The sequence below is a fragment of the Passer domesticus genome, chromosome 3, assembly GCF_036417665.1.
Source record: "Passer domesticus isolate bPasDom1 chromosome 3, bPasDom1.hap1, whole genome shotgun sequence".
Taxonomy (NCBI): Eukaryota; Metazoa; Chordata; class Aves; order Passeriformes; family Passeridae; genus Passer; species Passer domesticus.
In genome coordinates, this window is record NC_087476.1 from 103,802,046 (window position 1) to 103,827,085 (window position 25,040).

At 39.4% G+C, this 25,040-nt stretch overlaps 1 protein-coding gene across 5 annotated transcripts in view; it reads left to right on the forward strand.

Annotated features, from left to right (window-relative positions):
* The window catches only part of BIRC6 (baculoviral IAP repeat containing 6), a 173,497-nt gene that overhangs the window by 146,089 nt on the left and 2,368 nt on the right, over positions 1-25,040 (forward strand). For all 5 annotated transcript variants that reach the window (XM_064414806.1, XM_064414808.1, XM_064414809.1 and 2 more), the window contains exons 66-73: positions 5,894-6,104; positions 13,857-14,002; positions 14,812-14,922; positions 15,776-15,993; positions 16,664-16,825; positions 17,625-17,702; positions 21,770-21,958; positions 24,887-25,021. In XM_064414806.1, coding sequence (XP_064270876.1) covers positions 5,894-6,104; positions 13,857-14,002; positions 14,812-14,922; positions 15,776-15,993; positions 16,664-16,825; positions 17,625-17,702; positions 21,770-21,958; positions 24,887-25,021 — 1,250 coding nt within the window. The remainder of the gene's footprint in view (positions 1-5,893; positions 6,105-13,856; positions 14,003-14,811; positions 14,923-15,775; positions 15,994-16,663; positions 16,826-17,624; positions 17,703-21,769; positions 21,959-24,886; positions 25,022-25,040) is intronic.

The window sequence follows — 25,040 nt, forward strand, 5'->3', positions numbered from 1 at the left end:
TGTGGGCCTCTAAAATGACTGAAATTCACTAAGTCCTTAAATAATGAGTGCAGAAAATGAAAGTTACATACAGGAGATAGATTGAGAGCATATATAGACAGCTTTTCTCAGAGCATAGAAGCAAGGAGGGTCTGCATCTGGCATTGTCATAGCTGTAACACTGGTAAAGGTGTTGATTTTTTTATTTTTCCTCAAGTGGCTGCTTGGGAGCTTTTTTACATCAAGTTTATAGGCTCCTTTGGGGTAGGAATTCCTAGTACTGTCACACTGAGAATCACAGTGAGGAAGGCCTTGACATTAGATGCAAGTAAATAAGAACTTTTCATCATTTTCTTACAAATTTTTCTTCTGTATTTGTCTCTTTAATTTGCTGTAAAGTGTGAAGATTTTTTTATATAATAGATGTGCTATATTAATAGTTTGCTTCATTTTAGAATAAATGTGCATATTCTTTGTGATGTTTTCAATACACTTTGCAATGGAAATAATCTTATTCGTAGCCAGTTAAGTTGAACTGAGGATGTTAAATCAATTGCAAAAAAATGTATTGCTGTTCAGTACTGTCTATTTAATGGGCCATTAGGCATGGCTGTTCTTTGTTTGAATATTGTATAATATTAAAAGAAAGCAAAGGAGTATTAGACTCAGTTGGGTCATTATCTTGCTACAGATATATATTACATTTAAGGTGATACTTTGATCCTGTGAAACTACCTGCCCTCGTATGCTTTTTTCATTATATTAAGGTTGTAATTGGATATGGCTAGTCTTAGACATTTGTAAGAAATAGATCTATATTAGTGACGAACAAATAGATTTGTGGAAAGCAAATGAAATGTTCTGAAATCACACATGATCTTTAAATGTTAATAAATTGCTTTCCAGGAATAAGTAGGCATAGGTTAAAAATTCTCAAAAATGCCTTAATATCCCTTGATGTTTGGGCATATGAAAGACTGCAGTTTTCAAAAGACAGGATGCTCAGCAGTTTGTGGAACCCAAGATTTCTTAACACAACTTCAGCTATACTCCTTTTCCTTCCACAGAAATCAGACTGATTGTTACTAGCATATAAGGGAGATTTAGTTTAATGAAGTCTCTATTTTTTTACCTATTTCGCCTTCATTCAGCATCTTTCTAAGTTGCAGATATTGGCAAGAGACTGGCCGAATTCCCCCTAAACCATGAGATGCTTTCCAGATGTTTGTCATTCCTACCTATCTTAACAAATGACCTTGCTCAGGTTTCTGCTTTTCACAAGTACAGCAGAATGAATTTAGACCTGAGGTACTTTTTTGACGTGAATTGTGAGTAAATATGTATGCTGCCTGTTGCCCCTGAACTTCCTTGCTAATTATCAGGGACAGTAAGACACTGACCCGTTTTTTGGTGTCCACTCATAATTGCTTAATTCATAAAACAAAGGTGGTGATAAAAATGCTGCTGTTAACAGATATGTGTGGTACCACTGGTGTTCCAGCCTTTAAGAGCACTGCTGTCATCGTCTGGCCACCCGCCCTTGGTGCTGTTGCCCTGCTGTTCTCTGTCACCTCCTGCCCTGCTCTGTCACCCTGGGCTGTCACAGCTGCCTCCAGGCCCCAGAGAGGGGCCATGGTGGTGTCCTGCTCCTGCTCCAGGTTCAGCTGCTGCTTTTAGCCTGTGCTCTGCTTCATGCTCTGCTGGTTGAACTGGTTAACTGCTGGTGTAGGCAGCAGGTGGGACCTTGGTGTGTATTCACTCTGCAGTTTGAGCATCCCATGGCAGGCTGTGGGGGAAGCAGCCTGGGTCAGGTGGTGCAGAAGCCAGTTCCCAGCTCTGGTTTTGGAGCCTTCTCTGAAACACCACCTTGTCACCAGGCAGACCTATCCTGACAGCTCTGGAAGCAGGATAAAACCTGAGAGCAAATCCCTGCCTTGAGTCTAGAAATGAAATAATTTAATCTTTTATTTTGATGTAAGTATGTGTCGTACAGTAATCATTTGAAGAAGTGCTCAGGAATCCCAGCAGAAGTTCAGGTGGGCTCTCTGGGGCAGCAGTTCTGTTTGAGAGTCAGCAAGCAGGAGCTTCTGTGGTGCTGGGAGCTGAACATTCCTCAGCACTTCACTGACCCACAGAATCAGGCAGCAAACAGCACAAAAGTGGACACATGTGACAAACACCACAGCTGGTGGGAGCTGACAGCCAGGACACTGTGAGTGTACTCAGCGCTGGGGACTGAGAGCCCCAAACAGAGCTCTGTGTGAGAGGTGTCTGTCATTATCTAGTAACTCTTTTGTCCTTGGGAGAACAGACTCCTGGATAAATATCCATCTGTCATTTTTCTCCCATTTTCATTTTCTTAGGAATGCTGTGTATTTGCAGTTTGGTGTGCTTACATGCGTGCCCATGTAAATCAAAGGCTTTTGGAGCCTTCTTGCATAACCAAAATACCCATATGAAAAGATTCTGACATATTAAATATGTCCTAATGGTATTCAAATTATAGGCCTGGTATAAGCAGTAGTATTTGTTTCTGTTTCATGGTGTGTTGGATTTTTTTGTTCCTATAAGAAAAGCTATCATATTTAATTCAGGTAAAGTGTTATGATACACCTTCATTGCTCAATTGAGTTAGACAAAAAAAGCTGGATATGTTCCCAAGGGAGAGCATACTTTGAAGAATACAGTGGTTTACTTTTAACATGTGTTCTTCCCTGAAGTTTATATTTGCTTGAAATCCAAATTGTTGCCATCTTAGTTGGCCAGATACCTGTATGTGAGGACAGTATTCCAAAAGTTCCATTGCTTTTATTTTATTTATTTATGAGATAGGCTTTTTTAATTTGCAGGTTGTATTTTATGTTTTAATTCATGTTGGTAGTATTTCAATTCAGTTCCCCTAAAGGACCTTGTTACAGGATCAAAACCTTTTTTATTATAAACCTGTGTAATTTATATTTATATTTCTGAAATACATAATGATATCCAAAATAAAAACCTAATTCAGAAATCCCAACTATATGTGCTGCAAACACTAAAAGCAGTGAGAATAATGATGGAGTGTGAGTGGCACAGCCTGAACTGAAGTTCTGCTTGGAATGCTGCTGGACATGTTAAGCCTCTCTTAGTCCAGAAAATTGCTCTTGAGGCATCTGTAGTTGCAGCTGGTCACACCAGGAAGAGGTGCACAGGTTAGCAAAGAGTAGATGTGGGACAGGGGTGTAATTTACAAAAGAGTATCCTGTTGTCCTAGTGGTTTAAACGCAGTGTCTTAAAAATTACATAGAGCTCAACAAGCTGCTCAAATCTTCTTCACCTCCTTCAGAAAGCAGAGCTGTGTCTGCACTAAGCATACACTGTAATCAGTTTGGCATTCTTTCAGCTGAAAGCAAAGTAGGCACAAGGAGCAGGTGAACCGCGAGATAAAGATAATAAACAGTAATCCGCCAATTCTGGGTTCTTTCCAGCAAGTTTTTCTGATATTTGTCTAGGCATCCAGTCTTGATGAACATTTTGGAAATTTAGGTTGGGCATGGAAGGGAGTTGAGGCATTTTGGGCAGAAAAATATGCTTGCATGAGTCACAATTCTTAGTAAATATAATAAAGGAGAAAAATAGCATAGAACACATAATGGTACCAAAAATTGAGTTTCACAGAGTCTGGCATTAAGGTAAAAGAAATTAGTAGTTGTTCCCTAAAAGGTTGTTTAAATTGAAGCCAAGTGAATGCATTTCATTTGTTTCACATGGGAACTATAGCAAAGCAGTGCAAGTGAGTTGGATTTCAGAAATCTCTCCCAGAAATTTCTCCCATCTCTCTGGAAAACATTCCCACTTTAAAGTTATGTCGGTTCAGTTCCCTTCATGATGGTAATTTTGAACTTAACTATCCATTTAGCAAAGGAGAGGGGAAGCCAGCATTGAAGGATTTGGAATTATGTATTCTGGTCTCATGAAAATTTCATGGTTTAGATAAATAAATAAAAGGTTTCCAGAGTGAAATGTTGTGGTTATCTAAGAGGTCATATCTCTCCCTCACTCACTATCCTCATAATAAACAGCTATTGATTAAACTGAGGAGCCACTTGGTCTTTAGCACTACAGGTGGGAGGTGGTTTCTGGCCAGGGCTATGGTAGGATATATTTTATGCTTGCCCTTTTTCACTGTCCTCCTTTTCTATTATTTTTTCTTTTGTATTCTTTTTTTTTTTTTGTGTGTGTGTGTGTTTTTTTTTTTTTTTTTTTTTTTTTTTTTTTTAATCCACACATCATCCAATCTATATGTGTTTATTTTTACATATTGTGGGGTGTTTTTTGTGGGCAACCATTCTTCACTAGTGACTGAGCATAAAAAATGGAGGCATATATATATATGTAAAGGTAAGAATCAGCAGGTACTTGAAACTGGTTTTCTTAATGTCAGTGTTTAAATTCAGTTTGCTTTAGATATTTGGAGTGTTTTGACATGGGTTATTTTTAGAGCCATGATACCAGGCCTGGCAGATTAATATTTTATTTTGGTAAATTTTCTTCCTATTCAATAGCATTTCACCCAGTTAAGAGTTTGTGTCATTCTAATAGATTCAAAAGACAAATAGTAAGCTATTGATCAAAGAACTCCTGGCAGAGATAAATCCAGCCTTAAACCTGCATAAACTGGCTTGTTGAATTTAGCTTGGCTATTTATACTGTCCCATCATGCTGTATTTAGAGCTAAGGGTTTGGTGACAGGAGTTGAAAGTCTGTGATCTGCTTTAGCTTGGAGGATGAGATGTGCTAAATGAAACATTAAAGAGTTCTTCTGTGCTTTGTTCTGTCCTAATGCAAGTTGTCAGGGGCTTTTTGTTGTCTGGCGTTTTTTGCTGGGAAAGGAATAAATTTATTTTATCATAAACTCAGTCATTTGTGAATACTTTAAACTAGAGCAAATATTTTCTGCAGTTCGGTTAAAAATAGCATGTCCTAGGGGCAAAGGAAGCAGCTGTGTTAAAGTATCTGCCTATTACTACGTTTTCAGGATTTCTGTTAATGATACAAAGTCAGTTGAAATTACATCCATTACATATTTGTCCAAACAAGTGGAGAAGAAAAATAAACAATGTGGTGCTAGAGAATCCATTAGAATTGTGTATCTCTGCCTGTCTTTCCTAATCAGTGGAGCTGATATCTATATTCTACCCACAGTTACTTCTGTAACACATATATATCACACTGAAAAGCACTAAGACAGTGAGGTTTGCCTGCCTAATATATGTTCCTACTCATCTTTAATGTTTTGTGGTTTATATATATGCAGATAAAATTTTCATGCCCTGAAGGATACATAATGGTTTTTAAAACAATCCTTACTTCATGAAAAGAAGCAAAACTGGACTTCTACTGAATAGATAACTTCATTTGTTTAAGAACCATAAATATTTTTGCAATAATGCAGAGAAATTTTCCCAAAGGAGAAAATGACTGTAAGTAAAGTGGGTGTTGTGAAAGTCTTTATACTTGCTTATGCTGTTAGATTCAGCAAATGCTACGATGCTGTGCCATAGGTTACAATTTTTTTCCTCCATAGATTTTTGTTTCCTGTTACTGTCAGCATATAGTTTGAGCCAGGATTGTTTATTGAGGTACTAGAAATGAATATAGCATGCAGTAATCCTGTTCCATACCTTGCTAGCACTTTTGTGCTCTTGTGTCTTCTGTTAACCTTTGTTTTACAGGTATCTTGTAAATTCCTTTCTTTACAGGTCTGTTACAACACAAATTAAAAATGACAATTACAAAATACTGTATTTCATCATTACATCTCATCAGTATTTTAATAATTACTAAAATCTAGCTTTTCAATTTAAAACATCCATCCTAGGAGTGAGAGGGTCTCCAATGTGAGTAATTTTGGTGAACTGCTTGTCTCTTGCAGTTTTGGATATGGCTCGCCACGTTCCCCTGTACCGAGCTCTGCTGGAATTGCTCCGTGCTATTGCCTCTTGCACATCCATGGTGCCGCTGCTCCTCCCTCTGTCAGGAGAAAGCAGCGAGGAGGAGGAAGAGCAGTTGGAGTCACAAGCTTCTGTGGGGACCCTGTTGGCTAAAATGAAGACCTGTGTAGATACCTACACCAACCGACTGAGGTGAGCTCTTCATCAGCCCTGCCCTTCATGGAAACTCTTGTGTGCTTGTGCTTTAGGAGTGGTGTTCCACTGAGACACTCCAACCACACTGCCCCTTGCTGGCTCCCACCTTCCCCTCCCACTGTGGTGGGTTGGAGAGGAGAACTGGAGGCACAGAAGGTAAAAATCATGGGATGAGATAAGAACAGTTTACTGGAAGCAGCAATGAGATAAGAGAACAAACAACAACAATATTATTAACAAAAGTGTACAAGAGAGTGATTCACATGCAGAAATGCTCATCACAGAGCTCAACCCAGCTGTAGCTACACCACCCTGACTCCTCCCTCCAGCTGGGAACAGGCATTATCCAGCTGCTTCCTGCAGTGTGGAACTGGCACCACCCAACTGCTCCCTCCACTACACTTACTTGACCAGAGGAAACCCCTTGGTCTTAGAGGAAAATCCCTTTCCCCTACCCCAGCAATGGTCTGAGGTGGTGTACAGTAACCTCTGGGTCCTGGATACTGCAAAAATTAACCCTGTTCTGGCTGGAACAGGACATGTGCTTTTACTTATTATGAATATAGAAGTGAAAGGAGATTGAATTCTCTATATTTGTCTGAGTGGATGTTGCCATCCAGAGAATATACTATCTGTTTGATCTAGATTTGTATTTGTATGTATCTGTCTGGTTTACAAATCTGACAGGGATTTGTTTTGGTATGACAGACATAACCTGGTAGATTTGCATACTCTTGTCATTTTATTGATAACTATGAATGTTGCAATACAAATTTTCATTTATTTATTTTAATAATTTTCTGTTTCCAGTAATTAGTTGGTTTCTTGATTCTGTTTACTTGCTTCCAATTTAAAGACAGCTTCTTAAGAAATAATAACCTGTCCTGCTCTGCAAAATTTAGTGCTGTCCCTAAGCATATGCTGAAACAGGAAGATGGTAAATAGAATGTCAGGAAAAGGTTTGTAGAGAATGTTCTTTCTCCCTCTGTTAAATCAGAATATTTACCAACCATTACCTGAGAGACTTTTTGAGAAAGAATCTCATTATTGGGAACTCTTTCTAGTAGCTCCTGATGAACTGGACTTTACCCATCAATTTCTCCAATCCCTCTTGACTGAGACTGCAAGTCTTGCTTATCAAGTGTGTAAGGTACCTGTAGTGGGATTGTTTTACTAGTGTAGTGCAAAGGAAACAGAACTGGGAAGGACAAAACCCAGTTCTTTATGTTGGATACCCACCTAAAAAAGTCAGCTTGTGCTTTATGGCAATATTATCTATATCTCTCATAGTATATGTAATCTTCACAAAATAGGAAAGATATTTGGCTTTTGTGTAATCTGTTTCCAATACCTGTGTATGTAATTCTCCATCAGAATTGCTGACTGTTTTTTCTTTGCTACTCTGGTCATCCATTAGCCTCAGATTTAATGGCCATGGGAACCTCTATCTTCTGTTCATAAGCTCTTTTCTATTTCATAAAGTAAATACAGTATGAGTAGTTCTTCAGTGCCAGCTTGGGATCTGGAAGCAAAGAAAAAGAATTCTAGAGTCACAATTATTTTGATATTACATGGATTCAATAAGAATTTTGTGGTTAGTTCTTTGTGCATTACCTGTACAATTTTCCTATATTACTTTGTTATACCAGCACAGAAGGAAAGCTTGTCTTTTAGTGGGTGGTTTAAGCATAGTGCAGTTTGTCTTTGAAGCAGTGTGTAGACAAGGATGAAAACATCAACAGCCTGAACAGCCTGGAGTCACTGGGGTGGAAGGCTTGAATTCTCAGCATTTTAGTTGAAGGTATGCCAGAAATATAAGCAAGTATTGGCATGAATTTCTTAAATGGGACAATCTGCTGTTCCTTTTAGGTCAAATTGGCAGAACAACAACCCAAAATTATGGGTTCTAGTTTCAAAGGCAAAACATCACATCCTCTGAGCAGCAGACTTGCATGTCTGCCAAATGTCATCTCCATGTTGGACTGGGAGTGTCCACTTTGTTCCAGAATTGAAGGGGAAGAGTTTGGTTTTGGACTTCAGTTAGCATTGAATTTCCCTTACTTTCAAGGGCCACAGTATTCTGTTAGAAAATTGGGAAATTTCTGGGTAATGAAGAAGACATTTAGGTATGAGATGATTTCTCATGACTGTTTGAATGCTAGGAAGTCAAAGCCATCAGTGGCTGGAGAGCAGTCAGGCTGGGGTAATGAGTTGCCACGAGGGCTGAGTTTGACACAGGAGCTTGCTGTGATGGCTGAGCCCTTTGCTGCAGGGAGCTGCTCATGTGTGGCAAAGCAGGTTCATTGGAACCAACATCTGCTGGGTGAGCTTTGTGGCAAATGGTTATCCAAATGGCAAAATGAGATGGTGGCTCATTTGTGTGATGTGTTGTCTAGCAAGTGTACCTCTAAAATTCCTAACTGTGCTTCATGGGGATGCTGGACTGCAACCAGGTGGGCTTGAGGTATTTTCTCTGCTGTGGCTTTTCATTGTCTGTGCTGCTATCTTGGAGAACTTCTATGTGAAAGAGTGCATTTTTCAAACAAAAAAATATTTTCTTTAGAACTGGGCCCAGAGAATCAAGGACTAATTTGTTTTAATTTATTTTTCTTTTAAAAACAATTATCAGTTCCTTCTACTGCATGCTGAAATTCACATTTTGAGCTGATGATTGTCTGCAGAGCAGCCCTGCAGCCTCTGGTTTGCAATGCTTCCACTTAATGTCTGTAAATAGTGCTTCAAGCCCCAGGATGGGGTAGGTGAAGCCATCTGGGAAGAGGTTACTAGCTTTCACCAGTGGTCATTTACAAAGTCACAGTCCCTTGCCTGTTTTTCCTGATTTGAGGAGATTTGTTTTAAGAAAGTGTGAATTACTGGAAGGAATGTGGAGTCCATGAGTGCTGTGGTTGCAAACCCAGGGTAGTTTTATCCCAAGACCCCAGAGTAAGACTAAGCAGCCCTGTGCTGTAAGCACTGTCCCTGTGGTGCACAGGGGCTGACTGGTTCCTTGGCACTCTGAATGCTTTGATAGGGATATCATTCTGTGTCACCACATTTACCTCCAAGTACCAGGCATGGGTGAGTAAGTATTAGTATTGACTTTGAAAATTAAAGTTGCCTTGGGAGTGTATAATTCATTATTCATTTAGCACAGCATAAAGAGAAGGCTGTCATCTCTAGCACAAGTTAAATTAATGGCTTAAATTATTAGCATGTACACTGCTGTCTTTTCTAGCAAATATATTAGTGACTGTCATCCCTTTAAATATGGGTTGACATTTTCTCTGCTTTTTCTTCAGTGGCTGAAAAACTGTATGGGTAAGTTTCTGTGTCTGAATTTAATATTTGGCTCCTCCTCCACTCTGGAAGTCATAACATTTAGATAAAGGTTTTTCCTGCATTAAAGCTCAGGAGTTTGTTAAACTGTAGTTAATCTGCATACAGAAATTTCTCTGCAGGCTGATAGAATGCAAGGAAGGAGCTGAAGCATCTTACTGGCTTTATGACTTCACTTTTGGTATTTTGTCTCCTCCTGCATAAAGTATTGAGAGAGCTGTAAAGTTCCCAGCAGCTTCTTCTCTCAAGCTGGGCCCTGCTGCTGCCTCTGGATCACCCATGTATCACCCAGCTTGGAGAGAGAAGGAATGCAGGCAGGACTGCAGCCCTGGAGATGACAGCAAGAAGGGAGAATGGTATTTTCTCAGCCAATAGTGGGCTTTGCCCACATTATACATGCTCACAAATGGCAGAGGAGTCACCAGGTTGCTTTTCCCATGTGTGCATAAGGCAATACCATGTGTTTCAGGTCACACTGAGATATAGTTCAAGGACTATCATCTTCAATAAAGCTGTAATTTTGGCACTGGAGGACTGCAAGATTGAACCTGACCAAGGAGTTATTTTGTAGGGTCCATAGAGCAGCCAAAGGCTTCAGTGGGCTCATGGAGGCCTTCTGACCTTCCTGAGGGACTGGAACCCTCACAGTGACTCTGTTGACTTTGTGTGCTCTAAGATCATCCCGTGCTTTGGTGATATGTGAAACCCTTTGAACTTTGTCACGGGCTTTGAGTTACATTTTTGTCTCAGCCCTTTTATAAGCATACCGTTTATGGAACAGAATATGCTTTTAGATTTTTCAGACCAGGATGTTTTGTTACATGAGGGAGATGATACAGAGACCATATTCACACCTCCGCCTTCATTTCCACAGCTGTTTTGTGCGAGATTTTTATCTTAGAGTGCACCTGTTCTTTTTAAATTGCATTATTTAATAGCCATGATAAACATATTTTAAGGATATGTTTTCAGAAAGGGCTGCTGTGGTCTTCTAATGCAAAAGAAATAGAAAATTAAGTGTAATAGTTCATATCTGCAGGGGTGTTCAGTTCCATCTCAGATCCCAAAACTCTGCGAGCTTTAAAAATTATCATCACTGTGAGAGTACATATGGCTGGGGAACTTTGGACAGATTTTCCCATCTAGAGTCTAGGGAATTACTTGATTTTCCATATGCTAACTGTAAATAAAAACTGAGAAACTGTAAAGTACTGTTACATTTCACCAAACGTTTGTGAATAATGCTAAAGTAAAGAATAAAATAATGAGGCAGATGCCTGCAGGAGACTTTTTACGAAGACCATGTAGTGACAGGACAAGGGGGAATGGCTTCAAATGAAAGAGTAGGTTTAGATTAGGTTTTAGGATAAAAAATCTTTGCTCTCAGGATGGTGTGGCAGTGGAACAGGTTGCCCAGAGAAGCTGTGGATGCCCCATCCATGCAGGAGTTCAAGGCCGGAATGGTTGCTCTAAGCAACCTGATCCAGTTTAAGGTATCCCTCCCATGGCAGGGGGGTTGGAATGAGATGATCTTAAAGGTCCCTTCCAACCCAAACCATTCTGTGATTCTGTGATCTCACAAACTGTGCAGGATGGATCACACTGAGTTGGTGTTCTTTTGAATAAAATAAAGGTAGGAAGACAAAATGGGGGAAGAAAAAACTGGATGTCATCATTCGTAGGAGTCTTGCATGCTATGGCAATATCAGTTGGTTTGTTCCCAGAAGTGGGGGTAAAGGTTACCTTTAGCCTAACTAACCATTAGAACATACAAGGAACACTTTGTTAGGAAGCTGAATGTTGATAAGACAGTATGTCAAATTTTGGGAATTTGTGTACCAGCTATCTTGTCTTCACTAAGAAATTGGCTGAAATCCATGATTACGCAGAGTCAAGGTCAAAAAATGAGACTTGGATGGGGCAGAGGTGTGGCTGAGTTTGTGTTATTCCTGCATTTCGCTTCCTAAACTGCTCTTCCCCAGGTGTGGCAGCTGGATAATGTAGACCCTCACACAAGCCCCAGATAACCGCAGCTGTCAGGGTAGAGCTGTTCTGCAAACACAGGATTTCAAAAGTCTCTTTTGAGGAGAGGCAGGGCAGGGGTTTTCTGTTGTGCTTGTGATTGCAGTGGACAGAATCTCCTTTACCTGGTGGCACAGGAGATGTTACAAGAATACAGTTCAAAAGTGCTGAAGTGTTGTGGACAGCAGGGAGAACAAGAGGAAATAATATTTTTGGTACTGAAAGTTTGCATTTGAGTAAATGTCTCCTTTCCCTGCTGCTTCAACTAATATATATTCCTTGTCTGCTGAAGTAGTTGCTGTCAGTAACTCACTGTGTCTGTTTTTAAGCATGTGGTGAAGCATTTTGTTTAATGAGGCCAATACCTTGATTTTTTTGATTCTAAGACCAAGTAGAAGGAGGAAAACCAAACAAGTGGTCCAAATTGTAAAAGCAAGTGGGTGACAAAAGGGCCACGGGAGCACTGTTTTGAAAATTAATTTATAAGAATTCATTTTACTTTTGGTACCTTCACTAAGCACATTTGTATTGCTTTTCACACATCTTTCTCTTGCATAATGCCCACTGACATTTTACTTCAGCCAGTATTTCTCCAAGGGTTTTGCAGCAAATGGCTTAAGGCTTCTGCATCAATAGCAGGCAGACCAAATCTGTATACCTTTCTAGGGACTGGTAGCTGCTAGCATGTGCATGATGTTAAAACAGGTTATCACTGAAGTTTAGTAGGTTTGAATATGTATTTCTGAAGGTGCTTAGTAGGTTATTTGAAAAATATTGGCCTAGCTTTCCACAAGGAAAAATGCAATAATAAGGATTGAAAAGTATGAATGAGAGATGCAGCTGCTGCTTATTTGTCATGCAGTGTTCCTCAAATGCAACCTGGGGCTGGCTGTGATGCCTCAGATTCTTCCTAAGTTTGAGTGTCTGAAAGCTCAGAATAGCTTGAAGTCTGCCATGGGCTAACATCTTTTTGGATTAAATCTGGAACAGGGAAAATGGACCATGCTACAGTAATGTGTTTTGTTATTAATGCTCTCTAGGGATACTCTCATTTGATTAGGTACAGTTCAGAGACCATATTCAGTACTACTGTAATCACCTCTACTGAATAGTTTAGAGAGTCATTCATTATGCACAATTTCAGTCTAGATTAAAACACAGAAAGGTTTTAGTGGGCAAAATACGTTTGCTATATCAAAACATGAAAATGCTTGTTTTACTCATGTAGATAGTTTCTTGGTTTGCTAGTGAGAAGGACAAAGCCACTTTATCTTGGCTGTTGAACTTGTTTGGGTCTCAAAACAAACAAGTGCTGTTGAAACGCAAATGTATAGAAATTGTTGTAAAATAATTTGGGTTCTGTTAGCATTAAAATCTCCCAAGTTTTGCAGGATGACAGTGTAAATTTATGCTGGCTCTTAAAACACAGAAGCTTCTAGATACACACATTTAGGTTACATGAGTATCCAATATCCTTGTCCTCATTTCAGCAGTTGTCTATCTATGCTAGTAAGGACTGGATTGTCTGGATCTAAAGATTTAAATGTATCTCAGATTACAATGCAGCTAGCTTCCATCAAGCAACGGTGTTATGCAAATGCATTTGAATGTGCATTGCATTTTCAAATAACTAGAAAAATTTGAGGTGTTTAAATCAACATTTTGATTTGCAATACTTTGATTATAAACATCCAGTGTAACCTAGATGCTTTTTATATTTTAAAGCTTTTAAAATTATGTTGCATTAAACTCTTTATTGAAATAAAAGCTCTACATTTCTGTAGCCCAGGAAAGAACTGCAGAGAGAGACCAAATTTGTGTTTGACCCACGGTCCTGTAGTGCCTGGGTTGATGTTCATCTACATGCTGTGAATTTTTACTGGAGGTTTCCTAGAGTTTTACCATTAGTGTATTTTCAGTAATTGCTAGTGTATTGTATAATAGGAAGGAGCACTTTGTCGCCTATTTAGGACTTAATTTTGCACAAGAACCTGCAAGGATGAAGTGCATATTCATGACATGGTATTTGTTAGATGGTTTATATAAGGTTTCCTAATCCTATGTGAAGGTGTGCAGACATCAGGTCAGCCTGAAGGGCAGGCCTGAAATGTTGGAGCAGAAACTGCTGTACTGGAATTGCTGGCTTTGTGTTCATATTTTCACTGCTCATACATCTGTTTGTAAAAGGCAGCATGTTCAGTGTTGGAACTGCTGGTTGCTGCATTCAGTGATGGACCTGCAGGTACAGAGACACATTCCATTTCAGAAGGCTTGGTTTAGTCTCAATCCATTATCTTTGGTATTTTTCCCTGTTGACAGATACACTGGATACTGTATGTCTGGTTGAAAGATATTCCCTCAGGTTCTATCCTATTTCTTTGCCCCATACAGGTCTAAAAAAGACAAAGCTAAAACAGGAGTAAAACCAGATACTTCGGATCAGGAGCCAGAGGGACTGACCCTCCTGGTGCCAGACATCCAAAAGACTGCAGAGATCGTTTATGCTGCGACCACCAGCCTGCGCCAAGCGAACCAAGGTGAAGCACCAACACTTCTCTAAGTGCTCTACAGCCATTTACAGATAACTTACAAATCAGCTTAAAAGCAAGACAAAACACTTCCCTCCTGCCCCCAACTGCTGACTGCATTTTCAAAGGTGGTTGGAACCTTGTGGAAGTTTTAAGTGTTTTGATCAAGGAAACAGAATAATTCAAGTAAATTAGAGTACACCTCACAGCTTCCAGCACAATTATGTAGCACCTTTTTTATTATTATTTTTCTTGGCAGAAAACAAAATACAGGACCTTCAGTAATAAAACTTTTCTGTTGAAACTAAATCTTATTAATTGGATTAACCGTTAGGTATATGAATGCAGAACTAAAATATGAAACATGAGTTGAACCTCAAAAGACCATCTGGTTGTCTAGCAATATAAACTAAAGATTAAGTAGCTGAATCAGGGGAGTGCATTTTTTGATGGTATGCATAATCAGCTCCTGATTTTGGAGAGTCCAGGAATGCATGGGGGAATAGCCATCCACACAAGCATATGTCATACTTCCTATTTGAAATTTTAAAAAGATAAATTAAAAGAAACAACAAAAGAATATTCAAAGAAGCAGCAGCAGTCATGACTTATATCTAAGCTGAGATTATGATCTTTATTTACTCCAAGCTGTTCAGATAATGATATACAGTAGTGAGAAAGAGATTTGTATATCCTAAGTGAAGCCGAGTTTTGAGATGTCTCTGTGAAAGAATGTAACCATAAAATGTCAACACTTGCTGTGCTTTTCTTGGAATTACATAGTTAATTACAAATAATCATCATGTTTGACACAACAGAAAAGAAGATGGCTGAATACTCCAAAAAGGCTGCTGTGAAGCCCAAGCCTTTGTCTGTTTTGCGATCCCTTGAAGAGAAGTATGTGGCTGTGATGAAAAAACTGCAGTTTGGTAGGTTGACAAGTGTGAATGTGTGTGTTTTAGAAAGCAGGCACTGAAGAAATGTGTGTTCTGTAGAAGAGAATCTTTTATTATTTTAAAATTAACGACTGTCTTACATACATGACCACTGATAATTTTCAGATGAGGAAAATGGTACAACTCATGCACTCTTTGAACTAATAAGAAATGTTTTAAAGCATGCACTAAGGTAATTCAAGGGACCAGATTAATTCAGTGATGTGATGGTGTTCATATTTTCATTACAGTAATGATTTTTTGTGAGTCTTTCAGTTCTCAAATTACATTGAAATGTTTGACTTCTTTAAAGTTCATACATGGGCTTTATTTATTTATTTATTTATTTATTTATTTATCAGTATATAAAGCTCATATATGTTATTTTTTAAAATAGAAAATAATTAAAATCAAAATGTGTTTTTAAATGAAACTGCAATAAAGTTAATTGTGTCTTTTCAAGAAGTGCAATATATTGCATTTGGAAAATGTCATAACGCCATAAAAAGAACGTGTTACCAAAAAAATTAATAAGGAACTAACAATATCTTATCCAAAAAAGAGCTATAAAACCATTGCAAAAACATGCTGAGTATTTTTGGAGTTGCAGTGACAGCATTTGCAGTCACATTTCTTTGCTGTTGTATTTGCAAGAGGTTTTCCTCACGAATGTTTGTGGAGTGTATGCCAAGAGTAGGAGTTAGGAAGATTGTAGGAAGTGGGAGCTTTTCCCTCTGGCAGCTGTGCTGCAGATTTTGTATAGCAAGTGATCATAATCTTTCTCCAAGACTAATCCCCTACAAACTTCCCTCCTTTCCTGACGCACTAAAATGTTTTTCTCTTCCAGATACATTTGAAATGGTTTCCGAGGACGATGACGGCAAATTGGTTTTTAAAGTAAATTACCACTACATGTCTCAGGTGAAAAACGCCAGCGACGCCAACAGCGCTGCCAGGGCCCGGCGCCTGGCTCAGGAAGCCGTGACCCTTTCAACCTCTCTGCCACTCTCCTCCTCCTCCAGCGTGTTCGTGCGTTGTGATGAGGAGCGCCTCGACATCATGAAGGTGAGGGAGCAAAGCTGGGTTGATTCTCTCTTCAGCTTGGCATAGAAGTGTTCAGGAAGGTGCCTGAAATCTTAGCAAAAACCAGAAATACTTCACATCCACTTTAACTGCTGTCCAGCATTAATGTAAGTGGTAGTATTTGAGTCTGAGTCTGATTTCTCAGCAGCTTGGCAGGGGCAGGGAGAGCCCATCTGCTCAGGAGTGCTCTGTTGACCAAGAAATCTTCAGAGAACAGGATTCCTTCTTTTTCAGCTATTCCAAAGGGGAAAGTTTAGTGCCATTGCTCCATTATGGTCCAAACATATCTTCACATGTGACCATTGAAGTTGCAGGCAGTAGGTATGGAGAAGTACACTGACTGCCTCTGGACCTGTATTTTGAAAAAAACCATTCTGTTAATAGCATCCAATAGGAAAGAGTTTTCAGCTTTTTCTCTCTTGCTTTCCACTTGTTTTCTGGAAAATGAGTGTTTGCAGAGGGCTTTGCTTACTCACAGTATCAGAATGAAGAGACCAACAGCCTGTGTGTGATTTTGAGGTCTAATAATAATTCCTGCTACACAGCAGGTGGAAATAAAATGCTTCATATAACTTACAAAATCTCAAATGTGTGATACATATGAGGGTGGGGATTTTAAATGTTCTTTTTTTTCTCTTTTTAACACTGGTAGGTTCTCATTACTGGTCCTGCAGACACCCCATATGCAAATGGTTGCTTTGAATTTGATGTGTATTTCCCACAAGACTATCCAAATTCCCCTCCACTTGTGAATCTGGAAACAACTGGAGGCCACAGCGTGAGATTTAATCCAAACCTCTACAATGATGGCAAGGTAGGTCAGCTGGGATCCTGTGTTAGATGTAAAAAGGAAGTGAAACAGAAAACAGTTTTTTCCTTTTCTGACCAATTTATGGATCAGCCACTCCCAAAGTACAGAGGAAGCTCTTTGTTTAATACCAGTCTTCAGAACAAAATGCAGAGGGATTTGCCACTTTCAAGTGGGAATTACCTCCTTTCTAAATAGTCTTGCAGATTTTTGGAGATCCAGCCTTTATGAGTTGAATTACACCAAAAAAGCAAGTAATTTGACTCAGAAAAATGTTCTTTTCCAACATTTTCTGCTAAATGAACCAGTCAGAAACCTGTTCTGGCTAGCTGAAATACCCTTTGCATGGACTAAGTGTGCTTCATATCAGCTGCAGCTGAAGGTTTGCTGAGTGCTTGTCTCTTCTTCTCCATTCGCTTTCTATTAATGTGAATGCAGAATATAATTCCTAGTGGAGACTTTATCTCCATTTGTCTTTCTCTAGTTTTTAAGACTTAGAAAATACTTGCCTCTAAGTTTCTTCTGTTTGCTTTGACTCTTTGTTTTCCCCATCTTGGATTGTTCCATTTCGCAATAAGATTCAAGAACAACATAAACTTCCCTGATCAGTCACAAAAGTTAAGGAATAATTCCAATTTCTTGATAGTCTGTGTGACAGAAACCACCTTCTACAAGGTGGTTTTTAGAATGCTGTTGTAAAAAAGTTTATTTTAAAAATGAATGTAATGTCAATATTCTGTTCTGTCCACACAGAACAATTTTGTCTTAATATTTGTCTGTGGTATTAACAATGTCACTTTTTCAGGTGTGCTTAAGCATACTTAACACATGGCATGGGAGGCCAGAAGAGAAATGGAATCCCCAAACATCAAGTTTTTTGCAGGTGAGCAATTTCTTCTTTCTCTTCAAATGTCACTTAGGAGTAGTAAGTTGTCTCTTGGTCCTAAGGATTCCTTTTCTAGAACATTTAAACCAGACTAATCTTCAAATAAGCATATATAAGACAAAAGTCCAGAAAATGTCCTTTGAATGCTAAGAAAGGAACACTGCTGAGGAGACAGGTTCTTCAAAATGCTCTTTCTAATGAATATTTCTGTTGGTCTGGTCTTGAGCAGCTGTTCATGTGTGCAGCTTATTCCTGCACCAGCTCTGCTCCGATGATTTCAAATAGTTTATTTTATTTTCAAAAATTAAAAAGAAAAAAGGACTGGGAGATGACTTCATCATGTGGATTTATCACAAGCTTTTTATGGTGAAGACAAAAGAGGTTCCACACTGAGAGATGAGAAAGTGAAGTACACTAGTGCAGACTGTAGCCTTCCTCCTAAGCGTGCAGGTGAGCTGAGTAGAGGAATAAAGATGAAGGGAATAGAAGTGCAGCTATGCTCTGTTCAATAACAATTAGTGTTACATTAGAGCAGAATTTATTAGGGCATGCAGTCCTTATAATTTTCAGCTTTATTTCGCAGACATGCACTGACTCACCAGCAAAGACATTAAGTAAAAGTAAAGCCTGCAATGGCTTCTTTCCTATGGCAGTTACTGAATTTATTCCCAGTTTGGAATAATTATTATGTAGCACAAGGTACAATTTCTGTTCCAAATCCTAGAAGACTGCACAGCTTCAGCATAATAGAATTACTGCCTTCAGCAGAACAGATTTCAGCTTGTTCAGGATTTGGCCTTGGAGAGCAGATTTATCAGTCTCCTGATTTATCAGTTCAAGAATGGTCTATTCCAGTGTGTGGAAGTCAGACAAGTGAGGCAGAGGGCCAGCGTGGGTAAAAAGAGCTCTTGCCTAAGGTCAGATGCAAAAAGAAGCAAGAAAAGGTGGAAGGAGGGGGTGGTTACTGTGAAATAAAAGGATATTGACCAATCATTCACCAATCATTCAGGAGAGAAATTAGGGAAACTAAAGCTCAGATGGCACTGAAAATGTTGAGGGTTATAAAGATGAACACGAAGAGCTTTTCATAAGTATGCTGGCAGCAAAAGAACACATTTTCCTTAGGCTTTCCAGCTGCTCAGTGGGGAAGGAAACCTATTGGCAAGGGCATGAAAAAGGCAGAGCTCACCTCTGCCTCACTCTTAGGGTAAGACCTGCTTTCCCTTGTCCCTGAGCCCGCACTAGGGAGGTGTGTGAGAATGAGGAATTACCCACAGTAGAGGAAACTGTATTGAAGCTGCTTGGACCCACATGTTCATGGAACAAACCCCACGAATCCAGGGAAGCCGAGGGAGCCAGCTGGTATCACTGCAAAGCCTTTAGCTCTCCTCTTTGGAAGGCAGAACAATCAAGGGAACTTCCTGGCAAATCTACCACTCAGCTTCAAGATCAGCAAGAGATGATCACGTTGGCATAGGTATCCAACATTTCCTTAATAAGTGTAAGTCTCCCAAGATCCAAATTCTTAATCAAGAGATGAACTGCAATTTTGGACTTCAACTGTAAAATCAGTGGAGAAAGGTATGAGTATTTAGGGAGTCTTATTTTCACTGAAGTAATTTTTCTTACATTAAAATCTTAGATTTGATTGTTAGAAATCACATGTAGCATGGAAGTTTTAAATTATAAACTTTCTTTCAATGTTTCATTTTGAGAATAGTAAGAAAACTGTTGGAAAACAGTTTTCTCATCCCCACCATATTGAGAGAAAAACACTTTACAACTATTAAATAGAAAACAGATGAAGAACTAAATAAATTGCGTGGAAGGAATTAAGCACTACATGTTTTTTCTGGCTCAGAGATTGAACTATTGTCAGACCACCCAAAATACTTCAGAAATTAATTTTTATTACCCAGTGAAACTGGAAGATCAGTATAGAGTTTCTCATTCATTAGAATTATAATTCAAAGTATCGACTGCTTATTCAGGCCCAGAAAGTCCAATGCTGCAGTGTCAAATTTCTCTACCATAGCTACTTTAAAAAAATAGATATTTAAAACATAAAATTTTTAAAAATCAAAATCCTTTTCTTCCAGAGACATGTAAAAGCCACAGAGATCACCTTCGATACCCAAAGCCTTGGCCCTGAAGTCACTCTACCATGACTTAGCACTTCTACATTAATATTCTGTCTTTTTTGGTATCTGTATGGCCATTTGCTTGATGAAACCTGATTTGTGAGGCACATTCTGTACATTTTAATGCATTACCTACATTTTAAGGTTTAACACTAAATAACTGTGGCTGCTTCTAGTTGAGTGCAGGACAAGGTACAGGAGACTGTGATGGTGCACACAGTACCAGCAGCTGCCTGGAGCACCAGCCTGAGAAACAGAAAAACCTGGTTAATTTTCCTTCTGAGCCCAACAAGGGAGGCTGGTTCATATCTCCCACTGCACAGCTGCATGTCCAGTCCATCAGGATAAATACTTGGCTGCCCTAGACTGCCCATCTGTGTAATGAAAGCAGCACACAAGGGCAAAGTGCCACGTCACCTAAAGGACTGAGGGTGCTGTGAGGTGTTGGTGGGACTGAGGGTAACCTGTGTCATTCAGCTGGCACCTGGACTGCTGCTTTGATAGAAGTTACTGATCTGGAATTGTGTCTGTGGAGTGAGGAACCATCACAAGAGAACATGGGAAGCTGGAACCCTTCTGTGCTGGCTTTGCTACAGGAGAAACTCCAGGAGTTTCTGAGCACAGAGCACAGCTGTGGATGTCAGGGCACTGCCTGCAGAAGAGTCAGATTGCTGCTGACTTGGCATCTGTCTGATGTGAGCTGTACATTCTGCATCCACCAAGAAAAAGGAGGACTCTTCTTCCATATCCAAATTAACAAATTAGGGGATGTTTTAAAGCTCTAAGTTGTACCTAGACTGGAAGGAGAGTCAGTTCCAGGAACAGCTGCCCTGACATGTGGGTATATCTGCACCTAAGTATGCCCAGTGCTGGAAATGCCATTCCTAGGTCTGTAACATATCAACTTTTCACTAATTGAGGAAATATACATGTTCAAATCACCTTGGTTGAATTCTTTACACTTCTGGAAGTTTGTGTCACAGGACTATAATCCCTAAAATTGTCGCTGGTGTACTTAGTCCTAAATACATAACAAAAACTTGCTCTTCATTTAGTAAAAAAACGAAATTGACAGGGACAAACTTTTTAATACTGGAAAAACTAGCAAGTCTTCAAATCATGAATATGCAGTACCTGTACATTTGGATACCTAAGAGCCCTATGTATCTGATAATTCTTTGGGTTTTATTAGGAATAGCTGAGTATGTAGTTAAATGCATTGAATTTATGTAAGCATCTATTTACACATGTGCTGGATAGTAAAATAGAAAGGAGGAAAATTGTTATTTCCTAATTATTGAATAGTTGGTGCTTTATTCACATAGTATTGAAAGGATTTTTTCCCTTATCTTAAGAAAAATACTGTGATTTTGTTTCATTGGCATATGACACAGTATTGTTTGTAAAATCTGAAACTAAAGGGCAAAGAACATTCATTTGAAAGAAAAAAATTATTAGATCAGGATTAATTTCAGTGGTTCACATGACATTTTACCTCCTTTTTTTCATTTCCATCTAGTTCAAAATTAGAAGAATTAGTAAGCTCAACACCAGGGAAAAAAAGCAAAATTGTTGAGAACTTGACAAATACACTTCCTTTCACAAAAGGGCACAATCAGACGTGTCTTCCTTTAAATACTTTCTTTTACGTATATCCATATGTTTGTTTTTCAGGGTTTTAAGTTACATTTGTCATTTTCTCAGTGTTTGAGCTAAATACACAGCCACGGGACTCGGTGGTTTTGTGTGTAGTGACAGTTTAGGTTTGAAAGCGTGGATGTTCCCTGCTTGCACCTAGCCTGTATCACAAATGGGAGCACTTTGCCACAGAAATGGTTTTGCTTGCAAGGTGAGCAGAGCTGTGTGTATTTGTAAGAATACTTTAGTAGCACGATTTTAATATTTGGTTTCTTCTCTTAACAGGTGTTGGTGTCTGTCCAGTCCCTAATACTGGTGGCAGAACCATACTTCAATGAACCAGGCTACGAACGATCGCGAGGTACTCCGAGTGGTACCCAGAGCTCCAGAGAATATGATGGAAATATCCGACAGGCAACGGTCAAGTGGGCAATGCTTGAACAAATGAGAAATCCGTCACCATGTTTTAAGGAGGTAGGTTTTGTGAAAGGCAGTATTTCTCTTTTTTGAGCATTAAGAATAATGCAAATATTTGGTAAGATCATGCATGAGGTGTCTGTTTTAACCTGTGGCAACTGACTTGAGAGACTGAAGTGAATAAGGCCTCACCAAACTTCATAGATTCTCTTCTAGGAAAGAGAAATGCAGGCAAAGTGGGACTGACCTGAACAGGATCTTGGTGCACAGTTGGATAAAACATGGTTCATTCAGCTTAGCTCACTCCTGTTACTGAGCAGGGCCTTTTATATGGCTTGTAACACCTGTTGGTCAGCCCTACAGAGGGGCACTCCATGCTCCATACTCTGCATAAATAACAGGCAGTATTGTCCCACGGATCATCAATTTGAAGTAAATACTAAGAAACACTTTGGATACACCAAGATAATGCAAATTGGAAATATACTTTAAAAAAAAGTCCACAAAGCATCTGCACTAGAAACCCGTGCCTTTGAAAACAACTGTCTTGATGCTGCTGAAAGCAGCGCTAACCTTCATGCATTCAAGCTGTCTTAAAAACAAATATTGTAATAAATCAAATTGCTTAATTTTACTGTTTACAGTACTGAAAATAGACTAAAGCTCACCTGTAGCATCTTAGAAGAATTTCATTATTAGGGACTTCTCAGTGTCTGTAGTTCACTTCCTTTCCCAAAGCAGATGAGTTAGATATCAGGGGCTTGAACAGATACAGCAAAGAGTTCAAGGGAAAAAAAGCTGAAGAAACACTAAGAGAATCTGTATGAATATGAATACAAAATGTTTGGTCAAACATGAGTCATCTCACACTATTACCAGCAAATATTTCCAAAAAACCACATTTTGCTCTGAACTACTACGGCTGTTGCCAGTGTTGAAGCGTGGAACCATCTGGGAGTATCACCTATGATTTCAATTGTTTGCATAATAAAATGTTGAAAAAGCCTAATTATTTTATGCACATTTCTGGATGTGGCATCTGAGATGTTGATCTCCCATCCCTTTCTTGATATTGTAAAAAATATGCTTTGGAATGCAAAACCTTTTTTCATTAAAATTACTGTGTCTTGTGGAATAAGATATTTTTATCCACATGCGGGTAAAAAAGGATGTGCAGTGTATGTAGGGATGTTGAATTAATGAAATAAAACCTGGTGGTGGTGTTGGTTCAGAATTACTGCTTAAATGTTTTACTCAATAAGTAAAAGACCATGCATGATAAAGACAATATCTGGACACATAATCCAATAACTTCTGCTAATAGGTCTTTTTCTTCTAGCTAATGTAATGGCTTCCCTTGGGCAAAAGGTGCTCTCAAATCACAGCAAGATTAAATTAATTGAATATATAAGAAAGCAGTGGCCTCCCTGACAATAATGCTCCACATTTCTTCTCACGTGTACACAGAAGTGAAGGATATGCAGTCTTACACCATTTGGTAACTGAATCCCAGCTATTGTTGCTGCACTTTTCTTAAAGAGTCTCAGTAATTGTGTTCTTATTCTGCAGTGCAGCTCTCACCCTGCTGATGTGAAAAAGGCAGCTTTGGAACAATGCTAGAGTCCGTCCACTGCCCCATCCGAATGGAAATGCATCTCTCAGATTATCTGAGCACTTCTTTGGGAGATTCCCTTTTTGTTTGGACCTTTGGGGTTTTTGTACCGTTATCTTAGAAACCTTAACAGTGATGAGCAATTCAGTGACAAATGCAAACTCATACTGAAGACTGAGGTCTGAGAACAGAGATCCTGAGATCTGTTGTCTTAAAATCTGAGTCTTGTCTTCAGTATCTTAAATGATGGGTAGGCTCAGGAGATCTAAACTGCCAGTCTTTGGGAGTTTTTCCCAGCTCCATTATGGATTTAAGGAATGTATCCAGAATTGAAGTCAATTACGCTTTCAATATGCAGTTTCTCTTTAGACAGACAGCTATTTTCTCTAACCTCTAGAGGGAAAAATTATTTTTCCAATTATGTTGCAATATGGCCCAGAACTCTCTGTGCTCAATAAAATTTCTTTGGTTTTATTGTTGCCTTCACCGTTCAGAGTTTCAGAAAACTGTGTAAGAGAAAGCCAACACCAAGTAGAATTTCACAACTTTGTATGAGTGTTGATTGGTTGGATTTTTTAAACTCAAATATGTACTTCAATACCAAAATTACTCTTCAGTCAAATACTGGCTCACATCCAAACTGGGCAGCTCAACTGCCATGGCCTGAGAATGCCAGTGTCCCCAAACGTGCTGCCTCTGCCTAGAGCAAAGTGGTTGCATCCCCTCGGGAGCAGCTGCTGTGATCCTTCTCTCTGCAGAAGCGCGTAATGTCCCCGTGCTCCTCCTGCCAGCAGTGTTTCTGCTGCACATCTTCTGTTCAGGCAGCCTGTGCTTAGTGACGGGGAGGACGTGGTGCTTCTGCTTGCTCTGTGCTTCTCCAGCAAAACAGGGCAGGGACAGAAACAATGAAAGCCTCAGCACTGTCTCTGTGTAGCTCTGCTCCTGTCCCAGCTTCGTGCCTGTGTAGTACATCCAGCTCTGAGCTGCAGCACTCTGCTCTCCCCTTTGCTTTGCTGGTGCATTTCTGGCACTGGCTTGCCCTGCACCCAGGTAAGGCAAGTGGCTGCTGAAATGGCAGACTGCACACGAACAGTGGATTCCTACAGACTGAAAGAGATATCCAGACTATCGAACTCTGCAAAACAGCATCAGCTGAATTCAGAAAAGGTTGTTCTGGGCTTTTTCCAGTTGGATTGTGGAAATCTCTGAGGACAGAAATTCAATTTCATCTCCAGTCTGGTTCAATTCTGAATTACCTTCATACTGACTTTTTTTCCTTCTATTCAGGTAGACCCACAGAGGTCTTGCAAATTTGGTATTGTTAAAGTATATGGTTCTTCCATCCATGTTACATTGGGAATGTGTTCTTGCAGGTCATCCACAAACACTTCTACTTGAAAAGAGTGGAGATCATGGCTCAGTGTGAGGAGTGGATAGCAGACATACAGCAGTACAGCAGTGACAAACGGGTAGGCAGGACCATGTCCCATCATGCCGCAGCTCTGAAGGTGAGATGTTTGTAACAAA